The sequence below is a fragment of the Eretmochelys imbricata genome, chromosome 5 (genome assembly GCF_965152235.1).
Source record: "Eretmochelys imbricata isolate rEreImb1 chromosome 5, rEreImb1.hap1, whole genome shotgun sequence".
NCBI lineage: Eukaryota > Metazoa > Chordata > Testudines > Cheloniidae > Eretmochelys > Eretmochelys imbricata.
Genome location: NC_135576.1, coordinates 27,797,551 through 27,817,655, shown reverse-complemented (window position 1 = coordinate 27,817,655; position 20,105 = coordinate 27,797,551). Strand labels below are relative to the sequence as shown.

The window sequence follows — 20,105 nt, the reverse complement described above, 5'->3', positions numbered from 1 at the left end:
CTATGATCCAATCACTTCTTCTAATATTATATGATTATGCTAGATGGGGTTCATTTGTGAATCTCAAATGCAGATTTTAAGACTCTGCTAATTTTCTAGACATTTGAAAATTCAACGTGATTTTTATAATTTCTTTGTTAGTGAATTCACCCCAGCTAAGGGCATTATGATACATGCATACCTATAGGGTCAAAAAGATTTTATGAAATCAAATTTGAATATAGTTAAGGCTATGATTTTTTCACAGAGGTCTTCTGTGAATTTACCTCAGTGGTCAGGAGCTGCTCAGGAGGGAACGCCACAGCTCCCAACTACCACAGGAGGCAGGGGGACCCCACAGCTCCTGGCTGCCATGGGCAGTGGGGCACCCCTGAGCTCCAGGCTGCTGCGGATGGCAGGGCTGCAGCTCCTGACTGGAGCTCCGCGTTGCCACGGACAGTGGGGGTATCCCAGAGCTCCCGGCCACTGTGGGCAACGGGGGGACCCCGGAGATCCTGGCCTCGGCAGGTGGCAGGGGGACCCTGGAGCTCACAGCCTCTCTGGGCGGCAGGGGACTCCAGACCACTGAGCTGCCGCAGGCGATGGGGGACCCTGGAGCTCTGAGCCCTCACAGGCAGTGGGAACACCCAGAGTTCAGAGCGGGGCCCCCACAGCTGCACAGCTTCCCCAGGCAATGTGGGGACCTGCACCTAACTCCCCATTTTAGATATTTTTAGTAAAAGTCACGGACAGATCATGGGCTTCCATGAATTTTTCTTCATTGCCAGTGACATATCCGTGATTTTTACTAGAAATATCCATGACAAAATCTTAGCCTTAAATATAGCCAATACTGACAAGAATTCTAAAGCAATACAGCTGGTATTTCTCCCAACAAAAATAAAAATTATAACAAACATACTACCGTAAAACATCTGTGAAATCCATGGTAGCAAAACTCAGCAGTTAAGGACTTTTCTTGTCACTTTTTCTCTTTGCACACCGATTTCCCCCATTTAATTTTTAACTTGCTCAAATACTAACATACCTACATACTTACTTATATACTACCTACATACATACCTACATAGATCAACACATATTCTCATCTTGATGCACAAGGAATGACGATTATAGGGACAGATTCTTCTCTCAGTTATTTGGTATAAATGTAGAATACACACATTGGAGTTATTAGAAGTACGCTGTGGATCAAATTTTCATCAACACTGCTCTCTGGGCCAGATTCAAAGTCCATGGCAGACTTTCCATTCACTTCAGTAGACTAAATGGCAGCCTAAAGGGACCTTAAAGTGTTTGTAAATGTAATTTATGTCCACATTAAGGCCCCTTTACACTGTCACAGTGTTGTAAAGAGCCCTTGGAGTAAATAAGAATCAGGCCCTCCATTTTTATCAGATAAACGAAAGCAGAGTTTTACTCACAGGCACCTACATTCACATACCACGTAAAATACACAAAAGGGAACAAAGGAGTTTTAAAACCCAGCACGTTCTGATACATAGCTTTTGGGCCATATTTTCCCACAGAGAAAGAAATGCAATATAGGCTGGAGCAGTGTCAAACAAACTCAGAGACCAGAGAGCTGCAAGAAATCCTAGCTCCTGCCTCATGAGTCCAGTCTCCTGCAATAGTAGCACAATCCTGTGACTTCAAGAAGGGGAAAAGTTGCTGGAGCCCATGAACTATTTGAGAAACAGCAATCCTGCTCTCTTGTGAATGTGCCTAATAAAGAAAGAAAGAATAAAAAGCAGAAATGAGACAGACAGAATGATTTTTAAATGGAATATTTCTCAGAGTTCTCCACGAGATATCAGCAGGTTGTCGGGCCAGTCCTGCAAAATGTTAGACTTGGTCTACACTACAGAGTTGGTCAACGTAAGGCAGCTTACATTGACCCAATTATGTCAGGGTCTACACTACAATGCTGCTCCTGCTGAAGTTAGTGGCCCGCTACACCAACATAATAAATCCACCTCCATGAGAGGCGTACTGCTTATGTCAATGTAGTTAGGGAGACACAGTGTCCGTGTAGACACTGCATTACTTACCTCAGTTGTTGGCTGTCAGCCCAAGTGGGTCTGACAGCTAGAGCCCTCCACCCAGCCCCAGCGCTGACAGCCCGAGCTGTCAGTCAGGCCCTAGGTGAGGACTGAAGGTGCCGGTGTCCCACAATACCTCACTTCAGTAGTTGGAAGTGCTCCTGGTTAGGACATGCACTACCAACAGAAGGAGCCAGTGTGGTTATAAACGACTGCTTTAATTACTGGGGTGGCTGTACATTGACTTAAGTCAGCTTAATTTTGTAGTGTAGACAAGCCCTTAGTCTCTACTCAGCTAGAGTCAAAAGCAGACAAAGTCTTTAAAAAGAACTCCTGTTTTTATGCCAGTGACATCCCTAGTAATGAAAGCTGAGGAAAGAGAAATGGTAAAATTCTAAATAGATAGAACTTCATGTAATTGGAGTCAGTGTCATTTAGTCAGTTGTGTGAGTAAAAATGTGCAAGATTGGGTCCTTCAGCCCATTAGCAAGACAGCTGTAGTCAAATATTTGAATGAACAAGTTATGGTAGAGGTTATTTAAATAGACACTCTTCATGACTCTCATTATATTAATACAGGCAGGATTAATACAGGCAAGAGCATAAATATTTTCCCTAATATATCTTTAATCAAGTATTAAAGGTGTAGGAAAATGAGTCATATTAATGACAACAAGATTTCATGTGCCTTTTTCAAAGCATTCCTGTTCTGACTTTAGTTCAGAAGCTTTTGGAACCCATATTAAAAAAAAAGAAAAGAACTGATAATTTGGTTGCTAACTTCTTTACTGAGAAGCTGTCATTTGGTAATTAGTTTAGAACAGTGTCACTAACCTGTAGCTGTTAACTTTGGACATAATTATTTAATTAAAGAAGATTATTTTTAAATGTGATTGTGTTAATTTAACTATTAACAGTAAGAAATTGAGGCTAAAGCAGATCTCAGAAATCTGAATAGCATCCAAATAATTACTTTATTATATTAAATTAATGTAGATTATCTTTAAAGGAATTTTCAACTCTGACCCTAGATATAAATTCTCTCTAAACAATTTTACATGATTTATGTATTGTGGCTGTGACACAGAAAAATCAATAATTTGTTCTACTAAGTCTGCTAATTGGAAAATTTACGTTACAGTAACATGAGACAGGAAAGCAGAGAGGTGTATGCCAGAGAGAAGCTCATTTCCCCTTGGGAATTATGGTAATTGGTGATTTTTCCCTAATTTAAGAGGGAAGCATGCTAACATGAAATGAATTACAAGAACTCTGGTTTCAAAGGCCCCAGGAGAGCAGTAAGATCAGGTCTTCAATTGTTGCCTTTGTAATATTTGCTATTTGAGTTGTAATTGAAAAATAAAGGGGTGGGGGAGTATCTAACATAGCAGTGCCAAACTTGTTCAGCAGAACGTGCTGAATTCCATTTTAATGAAGGTATACATTTAAGACTACATGTTTCCTTCATTCCACTGCAGGGCTCCCACTGATGTCAATGGGTGGTTTGCACAAAAATCAAGGGTAGAATACAGCTTGAGGAGTATGCACCACTCAGAGCTATTCTCTCAGGTTGTCTGCAGACTCAGACAGACATCACCCTGTCAGCTACACTTAGTTCACATTTGGAAGGTTTTCTTTACAACAATGAAAACTTCAAACTTCCTTCTTTAATAGAAGCTGTAATTCTGCAGAATCTGAATATGACTTGTTGGCCAGACAAATACATCAGGGGGCCGGATCCTTACCAGACAGTGGGTAGTTGACATCCCTGATTGAGAGGTTTCAGACTATGGATACAATATTGCTGAATGTTTCTTTACTCTCATGGCCACCTCATCACAATTTAGAGCTTCTCCAAAAATACTAATTCTGTTATTTCATAATCTAATTGGCTAATTACTTTTAAAAGATTTTTCCATTGAGTGTCTCTATTCCTAGTTCAACAATATCTTTAGGTGTATATGGTTCTCTATGATTTGATTTTGCATTGACAAAATTTCTTCACTATAGCAAAATGACAGCTCTGCTATAGTTAAGATGAAGACTCACTTAATATTTAAAGAATGACTATTCTAAGTGCTCTAAAATCCACTTGCTTACTTGGATTGCACTCATGGAGGTGCAAGGTGGGGTTAGTGGTTCAAATTTGGGTTCATTTGAGCAATGGGTTCCCAAGATGCAGTCTCCCTAAAAAGGTACCTTTAAATTAGTACCAAACTTTTGCCTTCTCTACATGTACTATTGTTGATCTACACACAGTTAGATCTTCTTATGGGTTCTCTCTTCTGTCAGCAACTCCCAAATGGTGGTATCAATCTCTATTGCTAGTGTTACCCCAAAAATTAGGCTTTTGGGCGCCCCTAGAATAACCTGCCTATTGCCCCCTTAATCTGCTCTTCCTGGGGTATGCGTCTCCAGGGTAGCTAAGGAAACACTTGAGGGACACGGATGTAACCTTCCGCTAAAGTGAATGACACAAGTTGCATATTTTCCAAAACAAAGTATCTTTTTATTAATTTAAGTACAATGTAATCTAAAATCGTAAATAAGATACAAATCCCTTATTGCAAATTAAAGAGCATTTAAACCACAATAGCATACAGTTTAAATGATTCTACGTGATGCACTCTATTACAGGTGATCAGTCTGCAATAGATCACTGACCATTCTTATCTTGTATTTTGAGTTTTACATAAGAAAATTATAATTAACAACCATTCATTCACACATTCACTCATATTAAGTATACTATACTTATGCTAAACTATAGTTAAAATTAACAAGCTTACTGTCTGGTGATTCCACCACGTTGTTACTAATGTTGCTGCTACTTGCTGCTGAAGTAGCTTTTCTTAGCAGCGTTCTTCTCAGGATTCTAAACCCTCTCTCTCTGGAACTCTTCGATCTCCTCAACAACATTTCTGTTTGCTCGGTAAGCCCTTGGATCTTTCTTCTTGCTCCTTTCCAGCAGCTCTTCTCACTGGCTCCCGACTGACCTCTTTGCCTGCTCTCCAATCTTGTTCTCTGTCAAGTGTCTTAACTTCCTGCCTTTTATGCTGTTTTATCAGAGGTTTTTTTGTAATGCTATTCTTAACCCCTATTGAGCATACTTACTAACACACATTACCTCATCTTCAGGCTGTACATGCTTATCGCCATACATTACTGTATCTCATTCTGCACATGCTCACTCATGTTGTTTCTGTTTCAGAACCATGATTACCTCATCTGACCCCACTGCTCATATTCTAGGACATTTACTTTGTGACCATACCTCATTTTATTCTGCATTAACTGGGCATGGTCCAAATTTGACCTACTTAGCTGATTTTTATACCATGCATGCTCATGATCTGCAGCTTCCATTTTAAAGTGGAGTGACTCCTGCTTATTCAGAATAGAGATTAGTCATACAAAATGGAGGAAAGAGAGTTTCTCCAGTAACACTAGCAACTCTTTGATACCATTGTTTGTGAGTTGCTGCAGAAGAGAAAATCTATAACAAGAACTACCTATTTGTAGATCAACAGTAGTATATGCAAAGAAGACTTATGTTTGGTATTAATTTAAAGGCACAGTGACACTTCTGCTAGATTTTATGTTATTATAAGAGTTCTAAAACTTTACACTAAAATTCTGTGTACTTTAGGGATCCATATAGTCTGCCATCTGCACAAGTTTTGAAATGAGTTTGCCTGCTTGTGTCTTGTATGCACTCAAGGTGACATCTCTTGTAATTGGATTTGAGTCATCAGATACTGTAGTTTAAGGGTAATCTAAACCAAATTAGACAAAATAATTATATACTGACTCTCCCCAACGACTGTAATGGATTGGGAATCTTGGAAATTTCTCCTTCATAACTGATCGTCCAATAGCTGTCAGATACTATAGGGATTGCCATTATATAAGAATTAGAATATCAGGTATCTTTTTCCAAAGTCAACAAGACATTTTTTTCAAAGTGATTAAAATATCCTGTGTGTAGTTCTCTCCTGATCCAGCAATAATAGAAGAAAATGTTATTTTTATTCATTGATGAGGAGCTCTTCTCAGTTTCTTTTATATTCTTATATTTTGAGTTTTTTTATTAATCTTGTCTATTAACAAAGTTCAATTATAGTCACCCAATAAATTAACTTTTCCACACAACTCCAAGAATATTTCTGTCCCAGGAACAAGCTACATTTCTGTTACTTAGGCCTAACAAATACATTTTTAAAAGTGCCATTTTTATTTTCTGGTCCGGTATGGCAGTCCCAGTAATTTCTGTTATCATTCACCACAATATGAGTGTGTCCATCTCTCTGTACGTATAGATAAAAACCAATTTGTCTTAACAATACTTTGAAAATAAAAAATTAGCATTGTTGATTAGGGATGTCGAAAAAAATTAATTGCAATTAATCATAGTTTTAATTGCACTGTTAAACAATAGAATACCAATTGAAATGTATTAAATATTTTGGATGTTTTTCTGCATTTTCAAATATATTGATTTCAATAACAATTTTTTTATTACAAATTTTTGCAGTGTAAAATGGTAAACAAAAGAAATAGTGTTTTTCAATTCACCACACACAAGTACTGTAGTGAAATTTCTTTATCATGAAAGTGCAACTTACCAATGTAGATTTTTTTTGTTAGATAACTGCACTCAAAAACAAAACAATGTAAAACTTTAAAGCCTGCAAGTCCACACAGTCCTACTTCTTGTTCAGCCAATCACTAAGACAAACAAGTTTGTTTACATTTATGGGAGATAATGCTGCCCGCTTCTTATTTTACAATGTCACCTGAAAGTGAAAACAGGCATTCGCATGGCACTTTTGTAGCTGGCATTACAAGGTATTTACGTGCCAGATATGCTAAACATTTGTATGCCCCTTCATGCTTCGGCCACCATTCCAGAGGACATGCTTCCGTGCTGATGACACTTGTTAACAAAATAATACATTAATTAAATTTGTGACTGAACTCATTGGAGGAGAATTGTATGTCTCCAGCTCTGCCATATATTTCATGTTATAGCAGTCTCGGATGATAACCCATCATGTGTTGTTCGTTTTAAGAACACTTTCACTGTAGATTTGACAAAACACAAAAAAGGTACTGATGTGAAATATCTAAAGATAGCACTCAACCAAGGTTTAAGAATCTGAAGTGCCTGCCAAAATCTGAGAGGGACAAGTTATGGAGTATGCTTTCACAAGTATTAAAAGAACAACACTCCGATGCAGAAGCTACAGAACTTGAATCATTGAAAAAGAAAATCAACTTTCTGCTGGTGGCATCTGACTCAGATGATGAAAACGAACATGAGTTAGTCCACACTGCTTTGGATCATTATTGAGCAGAATCCATCATCAGCATGGACACGTCCTCTGGAATGACGGATGAAGCATGAAGGGACATAGGAATCTTTAGAACATCTGGCATTTAAATATCTTGCGACACCAGCTACAAAGGTGTCCTCACTTTCAGGAGACATTGTAAACAAGAAGCAGGCAGCATTATCTCCTGCAAATGTAAACAAACTTTTTTGTCTGAGCGATTGGCTGAACAAGAAATAGGACTGAGTGGACATGTAGGCTCTAAGGTTTACAATGTTTTATTTTTGAATGCAGTTATTTTTTGTACATTATTCTACATTTACAAGTTCAACTTTCATGATAAAGAGATTGCACTACAGTACTTGTATTAGGAGAATTGAAAAATACTATTTCTTTTGTTTTTTACAGTGCAAATATTTGTAATCAAAAATAAATATAAAGTGAGCACTGTACACTTTGTATTCTGTGTTGTAATTGAAATCAATATATTTGAAAATGTAGAAGATATCCAAAAATATTTAAATAAATGGTATTCTATTATTGGTTAACTGCGGGATTAATCACGATTAATTTAATTGCTTGACAGCTCTATAAAAATTAATGAATACTGAGACTACATTCAGGTTATTGGACCAATCAAGAAAAGGTGTCTCATTTAATCATGTAGTTTTACACTGTTCTGAACAGATATTGCTTAATTATTAGGTAAGCTCCTATTAAACACCATTAAATTACTTTAATGAGGCTACTCTTGTGAGTGGGAGTACGGGGGTCACACTCTGACTCTAAGTGTACCTCCTGATGAGTCTGAGTCACCTTTTGTGGATTAATGGGTAGTTTTGCAGCCAGAGCGGCAGGTATTCAGTCTTTTTGAAACATCTGGTAAGAGAAGATGTTATTTGGCTACACGACACATTTTGTAAATTCTGTTAAAACTTGTGCAATCTAACATTGTTTCACATATCTGCTAAGTAACCAAGAAATTAAAATAAAAAATAAAATCTGATCCTGTACATCTTGAATTCCCCTCTGTTCCCCATAGCACTAGGTGTCTGAGCAATGGAAATTCATTACAATGACATGAAAAATTACTGCTTGTGTGCACGTACGGTGTCTAGCACAATGGATCCCTGATCTCTGATTGGGACCTGTAGGTGCTACCATAATATTACTACTTCTACTGCTACTTCTCATTACAATAATAATTAATGATGAATTAATCACTTTAAATTCATTTCAGTATCATGTGTGTAAATTCTCTGTGATTACCACCTCTTCCTTTCTACTGTACCGTAGGTATATATATTTCTATTTTATGTATTAAAAAATGCACTATGCATTTCAAATGACTTTCTCTGGGAACACAAGAAATATAATGTAAATTGAAATTATATATATATATATATATATGTATATTTAATTTTACAGATGGCTATGTCCTGAGAAGCAGTTTAATGGAGAAGTAAGTACAAAATGATCTTCTGGAAACTTGTCATAAAACATTCAGTTTTGCTGTTAACTACTCATTGTGCAACTAAAAGTGAAAATAAAATATTTTATTGTATGAGTTTATTGCTAAATTGGTTATGAAGTTTAATCTTCCCACATTTGTGTTTGAAATTATCTGTGGAACCACTCCTGTATTATTGACTGAGCATTGAAAAATTCAGGACTCAGCATTGAAAAATTATACAAAACATGCCTTAATCCATAATTTGAATATTATAATAACCATTATTTAACTGCACATTACTTAAAATGATGGCAATTTCAAATGTTTAAATATATTAGACCAATTTCTCCTCTAATTTTCTCCTGTTTAATTCCAGTGGGGCTGCACAGGTGTAATCCAAAGCAGAATTTGGCTCAATATTTATGCTTCCAATACTCAGTCTAGGTGCACTGGCTTTAGCATTTAGGGCCTGATCCAAAGCCCATAAAAGTAAATGGGAGTCCTTCCATTGCCTTCAGTAGGGTTTGGATCAGGCCCTTAAACACCAAATTAGATGACAGATTTAGGCCTCAACCCTGCACACTCTTATACATGCACTTAACTTTAAACATATGAGTTGTCCCGTTAAAAACAATGGGACTATTCAATTACATAAATAAGTGCATAAGTAAATAACTTGTTTTGAAAATATACTCTTTGGAGAGCATGTACTGTTTGTAAACGGACAATAGCTGAATGTGTTGTCTAGCATTTACTTTCTCCAGTTCCATTATTATATTGCTGAGCATCTTTTGAGAAAGTTTAAGGATATGATGATTCCCTCTACTACTGTTTTCATTTATTGGTTAAAAAAATAAAAATGAAAATCAATGACCATTTCATTTTAAATGAACATTTTGTAAAAGTACTCACAAAAATGATGATTTTTTTAGTCATCATTTTTCTTACATTGTTTTTAAAAATGCCATTTTCCAAAAAAATGTTATCCATGTCTATTCTTTACTTTCAAGTTCCTTGAGCATGTTGTCCTCTCTACCTGTCTTGATTTCAGAATGTTCCTTCCAAATATAGAAATATCTGAAGTCTATATATAAATATGGTATTTCCTTAACCGTGTTTAATTACTTGATATGTGTCTACCATGCTACCTAATTTTGTATCTACTTGCAAATGATAATATATACTATGTGAGGTTTTTTTAAGATCAAATATATTTTTCTCTTTCTAAATTTACAGTGATGGAGATATCTACGATGATATTGCTGATGGTATGTTGCACATTTCAAACAATATAGTAATTGTTACATGTAATGTAACTGAAATAAATCACTTTTTAAAATCTATGTTAGTAGTAAATTACTATACAATACTAATATTTTTGCATTTTCTTTCCCATTCAGGTTGCATCTATGATAATGATTAATCTTGAATATTGTTAAAGTGTGAACCTCATTGGGGGTACTATCTCCTCTGGATTTCCAATTGGCATGAAACATCACCAAAGCTGATTAGTCACAAGTGATGGCTATCATCAGTGATTACCCTTCTACATGTACCAAGTTTTGGTTAATCTTTGTCGAACGTTAGATCTTTTGGATTTATTGCTTTGAATGGTATTTCCTCTTTGTCATGTATCAGCACAACTAAAATTTGGGTAATCTGAACTGAAATTAAAATTTTCATCAAATGTGTCCTTTCTGCCTCTGCCACAGTCGACTGGTCCATATAAAAATAATTCATCAGGCAACTTCACCCAGAGATGCCAATTCACGGCTACAAAGGATATGTGGGCCAGTAGGCCCTGGTGGCATGGACTGCCCACGTTGTGGAGGACAGCATCATGAAAAGACATGTAACCACCAATGGTAGGCATCATTGTTGTGAAAGCAGAAAATAGAAGTGGGTGGCAGAGAAGCCAATATATCATTGACTCAATATTCCAATTTTAATAGTCAGGATTAATGTGATAAACATGGCCATGTGCCTCCACTGCTAAAGTTTATACTGTACCAGTAACAGACTGTAGTTCTCTAAAATAATCATTAAATGTTTCATATGTTATTTTTGAATACATAATAATTACACAATAATAAACATAATTTATCGAGGTTTTTTATGTGTTTTATGTACAGAACTCTGAGATACTAGCCATGGAAGGATCTCCTTAACTATATAGCACATCGTTTGTTATTCAGCAGATTTTCAGGATGTTTATCCTAAGGCTTTACTCTCTGTTTAGTTTAAAGGGAATTTGCCAAGTCATTACTCTAGTTTAGGCATGAAAATCTACTTCTTATAATTGTATAATCTGGTGGGAAATAGCCTATCGATTTAATGTATATACATAGTCTCAAATTGCAACATTCTGATGCTGAGATTTTTCTTTTAAATATTGCTTTCTTACACTAGAGTCAGTTAAAGGAAGGACGCAGCTAACAAAACCTATTTCTAAAACTGCCAGCTTCATTGATGATGCTATTATACAAATAAGCAAGTCTTTATAGTAAAATAAGTTATGTAATAAATTATTAATATTACTTTGCACTTATTCGTATCGGGTCCATTGAAAATACAATAGTATTAACAATGAACCCCAAACACAGAAGAACAAAATGTTTAGAAAATGAGATTTTATTTGTAGCTTCTCAGGTCTTGTCTACATTGGGAATTTTGGCCATCAGTAACTAGCTAACACCAGTGTAGCAGGATTAGTGCAAACCCCGAATGAAGACAGGCAAAACTGCTATAAACTATGACTTGCAATAGTGCAGCTTACCCAAGCTTGAAACCAAAGTAAGTAAAAGTTACTGCTTATAGCAGTTAAGCCTGCATACACCAGAGTGAAATCTTGGCTCAGTGGGAGTTTTGCCACTGATTTCAGTAGAGCCAGGATTTCACCCTAGGGCTTGCACTAGGATAGCTACAGCAATTATTGTCCCTAATCTCCTCTGTAGTCACGGCATAGAAGGATATCAAGTATAAAATGAAATAGAACACATTTTTTACGATGTTTAGTAGCAAACATGATTTAACATCACATAACCACCTGTAAACCATAGTCTAAATAATATTTTAAAATCACAGGTTTTTATAATCTGGAGCCAGTTTTGAAGTTTTGCACTGAATTAGAGCCTCCAGTTCTGCATCTGAATGTTCACATCAGCACATAGGCACACAAATACCTATTTTAGGCATTTAAGCACCACTGTTAGCATCCCAATTTGAAATCTGGCCTCTCTTAAGTACCATGAATGTTTTAAACTATTTAGCAGCTTCAATCTGTTTTATTTTTCAAAGGCACTGACGACAGCGTATCAAAATAGGGATGCGACAGAAGGCTCAGCTGGAATTCAGACACTGCAATATAGGGCTACCTGCCTGCTAGTGGAAAAATATTTTCACACCTAGCCAACTTTAATTACTGACAAAAAGATTTGTGTTGATTTCCTATGTAAATGTCCAGTCTCGTTCCTTTTACAGTCACTGACATGACTTCAGTGAGAATGGAATCAGACCCGAATCACTGTGTACAATTTACCCCTGTGCAGAGGACAAGTACAAGGGCTTAAGTAGGACTTGAGTGGTACATGGGCCTCTTGTTGTCCCCCTGTACTGGTGTGACTTTGTGAGTAGTGAGGCTTTTAGCAATACATTTTGAATATTTCTTCCAGTTTCCAAATAATCATATGATCTCTTATAACCATAATATAACAGACATAGATAGTATACAACTTTATAAATCATAACGTAACATGGCCCGTTCAGACTGATTAAAAGTGTCATAAAATACTAGCAAATCACTGGAGTAACTTATTTTTATTTTACCAATGCCATTCTCTGGAACCAATCTTTTTTTCTCTAAATGAAAGTGTGCACTTCCAGTGAGAAATGTGGGTGCACTGCGTTCTGCCAAAATTGTCACTGAGCAGCAAACAATATGTAAGTCAATGTTACACTCGATGTGACAGCGTACTACTACAGATGTGACATTACTTTGTTAGTAATAACTTTTTAAAATGTGAAATGTAAGCAGGAAAACTTTCAGACAGAAAAGTCTATGCCTATATTATTGAAAAACACAAAGTATGGAACAGCATAATAAAGACTGTATCTTGGTCTTTTCTCTTATGTAGTCTATTCTGCCATCTTTAAAACTTCCCAAGGGAAGGTGAAAGTTGCTGGTAGTCTGCTAACATTCCTATCCTCATAATCCCAAACTCCATCCACAATCCTGGAGTTGCTGGATATGTCTGCTAAAGTATTCAACAATGAAACAGTTAACAAAGTTGACATTAAAAAGCAGGTAATTAAATGTCAGCTTTAAAAAAAAACCCGGTTTTGTCAAATAGGATCAGTTTGCTTGCATCTGTCTTAGGAGCAAATGTTGCTGCCTGTGCCATGTCCAGGGAAAAGGGCTGAATATCAAGGAGTGCTGAGAGAAAAGGAACTCTCCTTCCAACTCAGTGGTTTCGGAGCCATTTTTCTGCTTTTACTACAGGCTATGGATTGTACAGTAGCAATTGATTCTCTGTGCATTCCTGAACGGAGGGTTATTTTTTAATCCATATAACTGCAGCTCCTCTGGCTACTCCCCACACTATATTAATAAACCACATCTCTCTGGGGAGTCCTATTGCACTACCCTTCCCACCACCAATCCCATAGATCCTATTGCTTTTAGGGCCTTTGGTGGAGGTGGGGCAAATTTACTCTTGGGAGCTATAGCTTCAGTCTGTTTGTCTGCACACTTGAACACTGTGTCTGTTCATGTTCAGATGGATATATTTGCAATCAAAGGTACAAACTTAAAAAAAATTGTAAATGAAAATTTAGATTCTGAAGGAGCTGATGGGGCCAGGAGAAGGGTGTAGCAGTTAGGAAATGCCAGAATTAAGCTTATGTCAATTCCCACTCTTATGTCAAAGCCCACTTTGAACTCTAGGGTACAGATGTGGGGACCTGCATGAAAAAACCCTTAAGCTTATTTTTACCAGCTTGGGTTAAAACTTCCCCAAGGTACAAACTATTTTACCTTTTGCCCCTGGACTTTATTGCTGTCACCACCAAGCGTCTAACAAATATATAACAGGGAAAGAGCCCACTTGGAAACGTCTTTCCCCCCAAAATCCTCCCAAACCCTACACTCCCTTTCCTGCGGAACGCTTGATAAAAATCCTCACCAATTTGCACAGGTGAACACAGACCCAAACCCTTGGATCTTAAGAACAATGAAAAAGCAATCAGGTTCTTAAAAGAAGAATTTTAATTGAAGAAAAAGTAAAAGAATCACCTCTGTAAAATCAGGATGGTAAACACCTTACAGGGTAATCAGATTCAGAACAAAGAGAATCCCTCTAGGCAAAACCTTAAGTTACAAAAAGACCCAAAAACAGGAAAATACGTTCCATTCAGCACAACTTATTTTATCAGCCATTTAAACAAAACAGAATCTAACGCATATCTAACTAGATTGCTTATTAGCCCTTTACAGGAGTTCTGACCTGCATTCCTGCTCTGGTCCCAGCAAAAAAACACACAGACAGAGAGAACCTTTTGTGTCTCCCCCCTGCTCCAGCTTTGAAAGATTCTTGTCTCCTCATTGGTCATTTCGGTCAGGTGCCAGCGAGGTTATCCTAGCTTCTTAACCCTTTACAGGTGAAAGGGTTTTTCTTCTGGCCAGGAGGGATTTAAAGGTGTTTATCCTTCCCTTTATATTTATGACAGCTTGTCTGTGCAACTTTTAATTCTGTCCTCTTGTGGATATGTATCTTATTGTCTTTAATTGTGCATTACATGACATACTATTTTTTTCCACAGAACCTCTGCCTCATTCAGTGCATAAAGTGAAACTAAGGGTACTGTTCAATCCTCATCATTCAGTTAGGGGCCCCTGAATCTTTTACAGCACACTTTCCAAACTCTGCACTGAATACAGAACTATTTCTTTCCTCTGGGTTTCTTTATGGCTCTCATCACAATAAAATCTGAGATACTCATGAATATTAATTAACTTATCTTCACAATTCTCTTGTGAGATAGGAAAATATTATAATTCCTATTTCTGAGATGAGGAAAAGAGGTATCAACAGAGGAAGGCCAAGACTGTCAAAAGTGTTCACTAATTTTGGGTGTCCAAATGACTTCAATGTTAAATATAAGATAACCACATGCTTAAATGTTTCACTGAACTGGGGTCAGTTTTATGCAAACCAGTTGCACAGCATATCTGTTTATGCTTGGGTGGCTGCAACCTTATAAGACAACTGTATTTAAACAAAACCTTAGAAGTTACAGAATATTGTAGAATGCAGCAAAAAAATAGGGGAAAATTCTAAAATTGTATTATCTACATTCCCCGGGTCCTGATATCAACATAGGGTTTGTTTGATTTTCGGGATTTTGCTGCTATTTGAATAGGACATTTACAATGTCCCTTAGATAAAGCAGCAGCCTGAGAGCAGCAATATTGCCAGCTTGGTAAGCACAAGCATTATGAGGCAATAAAAAAACCCAACAACCCTTAAACCTGGCTTTTTTTTCTAATCCGTTTTTGGCCTGACTTCTGATTTTCAAACTCTTAGCAGGAAAAGCTCCCTGCTTTTCCCATTTGTATGCATGCATTTTAGGTGGGAACTGTTTCCAAAATGTGCACACACACAAACTGAGAGTCCTGTCTCCTTTTCCTCCTGACGGATGGAAGGGCCACATTCCCTAGTTCCCTGTTCTGCCAGCTCTCCAGGCACTTTGGGCACTCTCCCCAGCTCGCTCTTCTACTCTGGACACTATTTCCAAGTCTTTTGCAGTCTCCTGTCTCTGTGTTGATTTGAAGAAGTGCTATCTCTTTGGCACCATACTCCTTTCCCTGCCAGGAGCGCTGTCCCATGCTGTCGGCTTCTCTGTCCTATTCCTCTCCCTGTCCCTATCCTGTGCTCTCCTAAATTTCTATCACTATTAATTGTTCCACTGTCCCCTGATTCTTTGACCAGGATGCTCTGTCCCCTGCTCTTCTGCTTCTTTGTTCCTTGTTTTCTTGATCCCGCTTCACTGCTCACCTGCTCCTGTGTCCCTGGCCCCCGCACATTCATATTTTTTTTATGGCTCTGCTGTTTAAAGACTCTTTTTGTGCAAGATTCTTAACTCAGTGGGTGACAAGGGCAGAGGCTCAGTGATTCAGCAACCACTAAAGAGAACTATGATTCTGGTATTTTGAGTTTCATTCCAATTATCCAATGGAATCTGAAATTAGGCCAAATGCACTTTCCTTCTCTCACTATCACCCAGGGAACTTCCTTCAGAGTTCAAACAGAGAGTCTGTAAGGTGTAAGAAAGCCATAACCACATGTCTCACTGGGGCCAGCTGAAAAACAATAAAAAGTATCAGTTGTTTTCTTTTGCATCCCATCCCTTTTTTCTACCCCTTTCATTACTAGAATGGATGGTCACAATAAGCCATTTCATACTGACTGTATGAGGGTAGCCAGTTCTCATGCTGTACATTGACTCCAGTAAATTCTCAGGGAGTTCATCCATTTTCATACAGTTATATGAATGTAAAATAATATTGGTATAAATATGTCTTTAGCATTTTTCCAGTCACTACCCAAGCACATAGTCAAAGGCTTCCGCAGATGTGACTGCAACTTTCAGAAGAACAGACACAAAATTTAAAAGAAAATTGTCTCTGCAGTCACTAAAGTTTTGAATCAGGTAATTTCCAATTTGGGTTGGTGAAGAGCCTCATTTATATACATCCTCCTCTCTGTGGCAACACTTTAAATTTCGAGCCATATAATAGTTTTGTTTCTTAAAGTCTTTTGCCTCAGAGCAAATTTCCATTATTAATATGTCAAGAACAGGCAGAGTCAATGTCTGCAGCTTTTCAGAGCTTATGTGGTGCACAATGCCATGAATAACTTTACATAAATGGACCCATAAATGCATGATTACATTAAGCAAGAGTTAACCAAACCACATAGTATATATAAGTTAGCAAGACCTGATGTGTCACTTGAAAAGCTTTAAGCTGTCAGAGTTTTTATATTTTATACTGCATGGTTATGTGCATTTTTTAAATTATTTTTTCTCCATAACTAGACATACAGTATATTTTACCTGGTTGCAATCAGTTAGGACTGTATATTGTTCCTATTTTAAAGAATGACAAACTTGTAAAGTGCTGCGTTGGTATCACATCCAATTAGGTCATGCTGTTTTGCTGAATCTGAGGCATGTCTCTTTGAAAGGGGTTTAAATTAAACAAAAAAAAAAGCACCAATCTTATTCTGGCATAAAAGTGTCCACATGGAGCGTTACACCTGTATAACAATAGCAGTTTAACTATTTTGGTATAGGTTTTAGAGTAGCAACTGTGTTAGTCTGTATCCACAAAAAGAAAAGAAGTACTTGTGGCACCTTAGAGACTAACAAATTTATTTGAACGTAAGCTTTCGTGAGCTACAGCTCACTTCATCGGATGCACATGCATCCAGTGAAGTGAGCTGTAGCTCATGAAAGCTTATAAGCAAATAAATTTGTTAGTCTCTAAGGTGCCACAAGTACTCTTTTTCTTTTTATATTGGTATAATTATACATCATTTTTTCTTCTGCATTACCTGTTAAACAAGAGGAGAGTGGGCAGTACGAAGGATCCAAGTTGTGCTGTTCCCAATCCTGAGAAGGCAGCTCTTTCCAGGGCATGAGCTTCACAAGTCACTGGATTGGGAAGCAGACTCATTCTGCAGCAGGCTTCTGTGGACACCTGGCAAATATCCAAGTGCAAGTTAAAGCTACTGTACTTTTCATTATTTACTCTTTTTGTGATAATTGAAGCTTAAAAATAAAACCTCAACCTTTTTTTTAATGTTGCAAACATTGGTTTTCTCCTTGTCTTCGATGGAGTGGAAATAAATATGGCTCCCATTGGATATGACACGGCTTTGTGTGTCATCATCATAGGTAATTTCTGTTTTTGTTAGCAGAGCGGTGGGATGGAGTTCATTGGTTAAACTGTGTTCCCTCCACTGGCTGACTGACTTGTTCTGCAACAACAAAGCAAAATATTATCCGACAATTAAAAAGTTACTCTTTTGTAATTAGCCCTATTTTTGGGGAGAATAGTGGTGGAGTTCTTTTTAACACAGTGAGTAAGTGTCTGTATGGCACTGGTAATGGGATTAATAGTTTATAATTTGTAGGTAACAGGTTCAAACAGGGGTGCTAGAACAATTTTTATAATGGGAGTGCTGAAAGCAAAAACCTTGTATTTGGTTGTTACCAACCCCTAGCTCCCTGAGTTTCAGCCACACCTGGGTTTAAATACAGACCAGAAGTTAGTAGTGACTAAATGCCATTACATGGCATTTTAGTGGCCTGTGTGAAATGAATTAATCCTGGTACATTTCCTAGTGAACACAATTCCATATCATGAAACCATTATCATAACTGCACTCTTTTATGCCATTTTCAGGATTGGCTGGATATGGAAATAGAAATTACCATATTTGGAGAGTGAGGGAGTTATGTGTAGTATTTTTTATAAATAGCATATACCCCTCAGGTTATCTGTTTGATATTAATTTGCCTGTAGGCCACCAATTAAATCAAAGGAGGATAAAAGGGGAAACCACAAGAACTAGGGCTGTCAATTAATCGCAGTTCACTCATGCAATTAACTTAAAAAAATTAATTGAACTGTTAAACAACAGAACACCAATTTAAATTTATTAAATATTTTCAGATGTTTTACTACATTTTCAAATATATTGATTTCTATTACAACACAGAATACAAAGTGTACAGAGCTCACTTTATATTATTATTTTTATTACAAATATTTGCACTGTAAAATTATAAACAAAAGAAATAGTATTTTTCAGTTCACCTCATACAAGTACTGTAGTGCAATCTCTTTATAGTGAAAGTGTAACTTACAAATGTAGATTTTTTTTTGTTGCATAACTGTACTCAAAAACAAAACAACGTAAAACTTTAGAGCCTGCAAGTCCACTCAGTCCTACTTCTTGTTCAGTCAATTACTAAGACAAACAAGTTTGTTTACATTTATGGGAGATAATGCTGCCCGCTTCTTATTTAGAGTGTCAGCTGAAAGTGAGAACAGGTGTTCACATGACACTTTTGTAGCCGGCATTGCACGGTATTTACGTGCCTGATATGCTAAACATTTGTATGCCCCTTCCTACTTCGATCACCATTCCACAGGTCATGCTTCCATGCTGATGATGCTCGTTAAAAAAAAAAAGTTAATAAAATGTGTGACTGAACTCTTTGGGGGAGAATTGTATGTCTCCTGCTCTATTTTACCCACATTCTGCCATATATTTCATGTTATAGCAGTTTTGGATAATGACCCAGCACATGTTCGTTTTAAGAATACTTTCACAGCAGATTAGACAAAATGCAAAGAAGATACCAATGTGAGATTTCTAAAAATAGTGACAGCACTCTCCACTCAAGATTTAAGAATCTGAAGTGTTGTCCAAAATCTGAGAGGGACAAGGTGTGAAGCATGCTTTCAGAAGTCTTAAAAGAGCAATACTCAGATGCAGAAACTACAGAACCTGAACCATCAAAAAAGAAAATCTGCCTTCTGCTGGTGGCATCTGACTCTGATGATGAAAATGAACATGTTTCAGTTCGCTCTGCTTTGGATCGTTATCAGGCAGAACCCGTCATTAGCATGGATGCATGTCCTCAGGAATGATAGTTGAAGCCTGAAGGGACATATGAATCTTTAGCGCATCTGCATAGCGCATCTTGCAATGCCGGCAACAAACAGTGCCATGCGAACGTCTTTTCTCACTTTTAGATGACATTGTAAACAAGAAGCAGGCAACATTATCGCCTGCAAATTGTAACTAAACTTGTTTGTCTGAGTGACTGGCTGAAGTAGGACTGAGTGGATATTTTTGAATGCAGTTATTTTTTATACTTAATTCTACATTTGAAAGTTCAAATTTCATGATAAAGAGATTGCACTGTAGTACTTATATTAGGTGAATTGAAAAATTTTTTTGTTTTGTTTTTTACAGTGCAAATATTTGTAATAAAAATAAATATAAAGTGAGCACTGTACACTTTGTATTCTGTGTTGTAATTGAAATCAACATATTTGAAAATGTAATAACATCCAAAAATATTTAAATAAATGGTATTCTATTATTGTTTAGCAGTGCAATTAATTGGGATTAACTTTTTTAATCACTTGACAGTCCTAACAAGATAGTGGCAAAGATAAAGCTCCTTGTGGAAACAAAGGAG

At 37.0% G+C, this 20,105-nt stretch overlaps 1 protein-coding gene across 2 annotated transcripts in view; it reads left to right on the top strand.

Moving 5' to 3' along the window:
- The window catches only part of FYB1 (FYN binding protein 1), a 113,526-nt gene extending 102,589 nt beyond the window's left edge, over window positions 1–10,937 (top strand). For both annotated transcript variants that reach the window (XM_077816783.1, XM_077816782.1), the window contains 3 exons: window positions 8,804–8,837; window positions 10,065–10,096; window positions 10,229–10,937. In XM_077816783.1, the coding sequence (XP_077672909.1) occupies window positions 8,804–8,837; window positions 10,065–10,096; window positions 10,229–10,251 (89 nt within the window). In that variant the 3' untranslated portion in view covers window positions 10,252–10,937. The remainder of the gene's footprint in view (window positions 1–8,803; window positions 8,838–10,064; window positions 10,097–10,228) is intronic.
- The last annotated feature ends 9,168 nt before the right edge of the window (window positions 10,938–20,105 follow it).